Genomic DNA, 5,783 nt, shown 5'->3' with positions numbered 1-5,783 from the left:
GTGTATTTTGACAACACACAAAAAACAAGATGTGAAATTTTTTAAAACAAGAGGCATGTAAAGTACTTCTGAAGTAGTAATACTGTTTAGTGTAAGATGTGAAATTTTTAAATATAACGTGTGATATTGTTTCTCAGTATCACAAAAAATACAAAAATAAGACAACTGAGACAAATAAAATGATCCAATATTATACCCGAGTATATTATATATAAAATAACGTATAATCTATACTCTAATAATGAAGTTTGTGGTGTATATAATATACTAGTAATAAAGTATGTCGTCTATTTATTGCTGCTATATTTAATGAGCGCCATCAACAAAAAATCCTTCGACATCAACCATCATCAGCATCATCCTCTTCTGAACTCCCCTGAAAAATACAAAAATAAGGTGAAACAGTGATATTGTTTTATATAAGGAGTGATATTATTTTTAATAACGTATGATATTGTTTGTGACTCGCGACCATAATAAACAATATCACATTTTGGTATACTGAAATAGTGATACTGTTTAGTAAAAGGTGTGATATTATTTCTAATAACGTGTGGTATTGTTTCTGAACTACCCAGAAAAATATAAAAATAAGGTGAAACAGTGATATTGTTTTATATAAGCAGTGATATTATTTATAATAACGTGTGATATTATTTCTGTCTCGTGATCATTACAAACAATATCACATTTTGTTATCCTGAAATAGTGATACTGTTTAGTATAAGGTGTGATATTATAAATAATAACGTGTGATATTGTTTCTGACTCGTGACCATAGACCATATATAAAGTTTTATAAACAGACTTGTCATGGTGAGCATACCTTATTGTCGGCATCAGGTACAAAAGCATTAGGACAATTACGCTTATCATGGTGAGCCATTTGTTTGCAATTATGGCAAAGCCTTTTAGGCTTCTCCGCTTTGGCTATGCATTGTTGCTTTTTGGAGATCATTCTTTTCCCACTACCCTTGTTCTTTGGCTGACGAGGTGGTAAAATCCTCACCTCAGTTGAGGAACTGCATCCAAGAAGCATCTCCAACTCCCGCTCTTTGGTCATTGACTCTAATTGCGGATTGAGTTTGACCCTAAATTGCTTCAGTGTGTCAACAAGATCAGTGATCTCATTGGTAGGCACATTCTTGAGCACACTGATAATTGCGTAGAACTCTGACCATAACTTGCGCATCTCCAGCTTTCTTAAATCAGTGGCATCAAAGTCATCCATTAACTCACCATGTAAACCATAAAGAGGGATCTTGTGTGCATTCTTAGTCCACCGCATAAGGATGTACTTAGCAGGCAAAGTGTCTACTTGTTTCCCAGAGTAAACCCAGATAATGTGTCTGCAAATAATAGCCTTTCTGTTGAACAACTTGCAGGAACATTCAGCATCATTGGTTGTAGAATTGTAGACGACTTGATAGGTCTTCTGCGTTTTAGCATCAGCTATACCAATTACCTCTATACCGTTGGCAGGCGGTGTGAAGCCACCAACACTAAAGGAACAAATAGAAGCAGTAGCTTCTAGTTGGAAATCTGCGAAAGCAGAATGTGTATAAAGCTTGGAAGCATGAGCTTCCAACTTAAGAGAAGTTGATAATTGTGGAAGAGTACAATCATCGTCTCTATCAAGTTGCTTTTGAGTATGGTGCTGTACATCAATGGTGCTTTGAAACCGCATCCAGAATTCAACAAGTGTACCATGTGCATTTTCAAAACGCTTGAAAAAATTATTCTGACTCTCAGATCGTTGAGTTGTTCTTAATAGACAACCCATAAGAATATCACGAAAATAAGCTGGGACGATCCATTTTCTCCTTTTTCTAAACATGGTTGACAACCAGGAATTACCTTTAAGATTATGCTCATTAACCAACTGAGACCATTTTTCTTCAAATTCCAGAGGTTCTAACTCAGCATCCCAAACAATAGCATTCAAACGGCTGACAAAATCAGTCTCTTTCGATATTGCAGGCCCAACCTTATCAGTGAACTTTTGCATGATATGCAACATGCAATATCTACGCCTAACATGTTTGAAAACAACACGCAAACCCTTCTTTATTCCAGCACATTGATCAGTTATTATACAGCGTGGCTCTCGCTGACCCATAGCATCTAGAAGCTTTTCAAAGACCCACTTGAACGAATCTTCATCTTCATGAAATAGTAATGCGGCAACAAAAGTAACTGACATTTTATGGTGATCTACCCCAGTAAAAGGAGTAAAAACCATACAATACTTATTCATACTGTAAGTTGGATCATAAGTGATGTAATCACCAAACAAAGAGAGTAGTTTCTACAAGACTCTACATCACACCAAAACGCACGAACCAAACATTTCCCAGAATCCACCTCATAAGCAAAGTAAAAACCTTCATTGGTATCACGTTTATCCTCGAAATGGTTAACAAACAATTGAGCATCCCGGTCTCCTATGAAACATTTGATATCCCTTCCAAAATTCTTAAAATCAACCAGTTGAGCTCCAACATTCTCATAGCCATCTACATATTCCTTAACATTTCTAAATGCCATTATTGGGCCTTGATTAACCCTTGAATGATCAATAATTGTCTTTTTATGGTAAAGATGGAGGTGCTTGTGTTTTTTTTGAAGTTTTTGATTTCTAAGTGAACAAAGATGGTGATTATGCCACTCATGAAACTGGAAAACAACATACCCATCCCCATTATAACGAAACTCAATCATAGCATTACAACCAATCCTAATTAGTTTAGTGTTTCTAATATCAAATGGCTTGGGAGTTTCCTGCTCCTCTCCACTATATAAAACAATAGCCTTCCTCTTACGATCTATAAAACTTTCACGGTTACAAACAACAAATTTATACTGCACATCACCAGAAACAGACCTTTTTTGGGAAGACTTCCTAGGTTGAAAACCACATGCTTCTGAATACACACCATAAAAACTAATAGCTTCTTTCAAGGTCCCAAAAAACTGTCCAATATGAGGTTTAAACTCAAGTGCAACTTTCCTTATCGACAATTCACTACCACCAGGTGTGGAGTCCAAAAGAAGTTGATGCACACGAGAAGGAACAGAATGTTGTTCAACATGTGGAGTAGAGCTAGGTCCATCAGGTGGTTCAATATGTAAAGTAAAAGTAACTGAAGACTCAAGAATATCGTTACTATCATTAGAGGTAATTGCAGACTCATGAATATCGTTAGGGGAAGAAGTTACAGTACTTGTAGGATCTGGCAAGAAGTAGCAACAAAAGTATAATGTAAACAAACAAGAAAAAGTTAAGAGATATGAAGGAAATCAATATCACACAAGTGTCTGAACAATGTTACATATCCCGCTAAACAATATCACAAATTCAGGAAAACAGTATCACATATTCTGTAAAACAGTATCACACATGGTGTAAGGAAAACAATATCACACATGTGACTGAACATTGTTACACATCCCCATAAATAATATCACAAATTCTGGAAAACAATATCACATATTTTTTAAAACAATAACACACTTGCTGTAAGGCACAAAATGAGACTACATGCATATCACACCCATCACAACAATCATATTTTATAAGAATATCAATATGACAACTTAATCTTAGGGCAAAAAAAAGTAAAACATGAAATAAGAATTAAAATGCACATAAAATATTTTTAGGTACAATAATTATAAGAACAGCAGTAAAGATGACTAATAATTGGGAATCTTTGGCAAAAAATAAAAGAACATGTGATTGAAAGCTGAAAGTACAAAATAAAGCTAAAATTAAGAACAATAACGTACCAGACATCGGGATGATGATTGAATAAGCGGAGATTAGAGCAGAAAACATAGAAATCCAACAAAAACGTAGCGAATTTAGGGAAACACAAAATTAAACTGAAAATAACAAATAAAGCAAGATTAAATTGAAAGTATAGAAACAAAATTAGAAGAAACGCAGTAAGATGACTACTAATTCGAAACATAGGTACGAAAAAAGGAAAAATATGTGATTTAAAGCTGAAATTACAAATTAAAGAGAACATAAAAGATGAAATTAACAACAATAACGTGCCTGACCACACGAATAAGATTGAAATAGTATGATAATTGATAAGAATGAGAAGAAAAAACTGAGATCACACCTAAATTCTAGGATTCTCGACCTCAACAATGGAAAAACAAGTTACAATAGAGAGAAGTTAGAGGGAGAAGCAAATTTGAGAGGAAATAACGCTTTTGGCTGATAAAAAGGAGCTTATATAGTGACTCATAAAATTACTAATTTGCCCTTATTTGTTCCACCCTAAATACTTATGAAGGTATTAATCCTCAATCCTCAAATATATGAGTCATACTCACATGATTCCATTCCTATATATATATATATATATATATATATATATATATATATATATATATATATATAGAGGTAAGATCTAATGAGTCCTCCTCTCAAATTGAGTCCATAAGTCCCTCTAAGAGCCATTGGATGGACTCAATGAATGGTTGAGATGCATTTGGTTAAAGGCTATTAAAAAGAAAAGGAAAAAAATGTGGATGGTTGGATTGAGATGGGTGGTTGAGATTGAAAATTACCAAAAAAAAATTACCACTAATCAAATTTCTATACACTAATTAATTTTTCTTTCTCTCTCTAGCCCCTAATTAATCAGTTTTGAGTTTTAGATTTCAGAAGTGTAAATGTAATGTTGTATGAGTTTTACAAGTGTAAATGTGACGAAAATTTTGAATTTATATAATTTTAACATTTTACAAGTGTAAATGTGATGTTTTACGAGTGTAAATGTAACATTTTAAGAGTGTAAAATTTATTTTTGAATTTATATAATTTTAACATTTTACAAGTGTAAATGTGATGTTTTACGAGTGTAAATGTAACATTTTAAGAGTGTAAATTTGATTTTTTGTGACGGAAATTTTGAATTTATATAATTTTAACGTTTTACAAGTGTAAATGTGATGTTTTACGAGTGTAAATGTAACATTTTAAGAGTGTAAATTTGTTTTTTTGTGACGGAAATTTTGAATTTATATAATTTTAATATTTTACAAGTGTAAATGTGAGGTTTTACGAGTGTAAATGTAACATTTTAATAGTGTAAATTTGATTTTTGGTGACGGAAATTTTGAATTTATATAATTTTAACATTTTACAAGTGTAAATTTGATGTTTTACGAGTGTAAATGTGATGTTTTCCGAGTGTAAATGTAGTATTTTAAGTGTAAATTTGTAGGTTTAAGAGTGTAATTTTGGTCCTTTGAGTGTGACTTTGGTCCTTTATAAGTGTAACTTTTGTCCTTTACGAGTAAAACTTTAGTCCAACTACCAAAAAACACCACAACCGTCGTCCTCCACCACCAACTCATATCCACACAAAATATGAGTGCAAATCTATATAATTTTAACGAGTGTAAATGTACAGATATAAAAGTGTAAATGTACAGATATACAAGTGTAAATGTACAGATATACAAGTGTAAATGTAAAGAAATATGAGTGTAAATGTAAAGAAATACGAGTGTAAATGTAAAGATATATGAGTGTAAATGTAAATAAATATGAGTGTAAATTTAAATAAATACGAGTGTAAATGTGAGGAAATAAAAGTGTGAATTTAAATAAATACGAGTGTAAATGTGAGGAAATACAAGTGTAAATCTGAAAAAAAAATATAATAAAACAAAAATATAGAACAAACCGATAGAACACAAAAATACAAATAGATCTGAATCCACCACACGGTAACTTTATAGATCTAAAAAAAATATGA

At 32.4% G+C, this 5,783-nt stretch overlaps 1 protein-coding gene across 1 annotated transcript; it reads right to left on the bottom strand.

Moving 5' to 3' along the window:
* Positions 1 to 340: 340 nt before the first annotated feature.
* On the bottom strand, positions 341 to 2,203 carry LOC141641127 (protein FAR1-RELATED SEQUENCE 5-like). Its single transcript, XM_074449803.1, has 2 exons — positions 827 to 2,203; positions 341 to 376 (listed from the first exon to the last, which is right to left on the bottom strand). Exons 1-2 carry the CDS (start codon positions 2,201 to 2,203, stop codon positions 341 to 343), a joined length of 1,413 nt encoding a protein of 470 aa, XP_074305904.1.
* Between the last annotated feature and the right edge of the window lie 3,580 nt (positions 2,204 to 5,783).

The sequence above is a fragment of the Silene latifolia genome, chromosome 2, assembly GCF_048544455.1.
Source record: "Silene latifolia isolate original U9 population chromosome 2, ASM4854445v1, whole genome shotgun sequence".
In the NCBI taxonomy this organism is placed as follows: domain Eukaryota; kingdom Viridiplantae; phylum Streptophyta; class Magnoliopsida; order Caryophyllales; family Caryophyllaceae; genus Silene; species Silene latifolia.
Note: the sequence above shows the minus strand (reverse complement) of the source record. Positions and strands in the feature narration are given on the sequence as shown.

Bases quoted from the DNA above. Each gene is read 5' to 3' on its own strand.
- LOC141641127 (XM_074449803.1), bottom strand. From the start codon at position 2,203: ATGTCAGTTACTTTTGTTGCCGCATTACTATTTCATGAAGATGAAGAT. The intron at 377-826 runs GTATGCTCACCA...TGTATTTTTCAG, and splicing joins TACCTGATGCCGACAATAAG to GGGAGTTCAGAAGAGGATGA.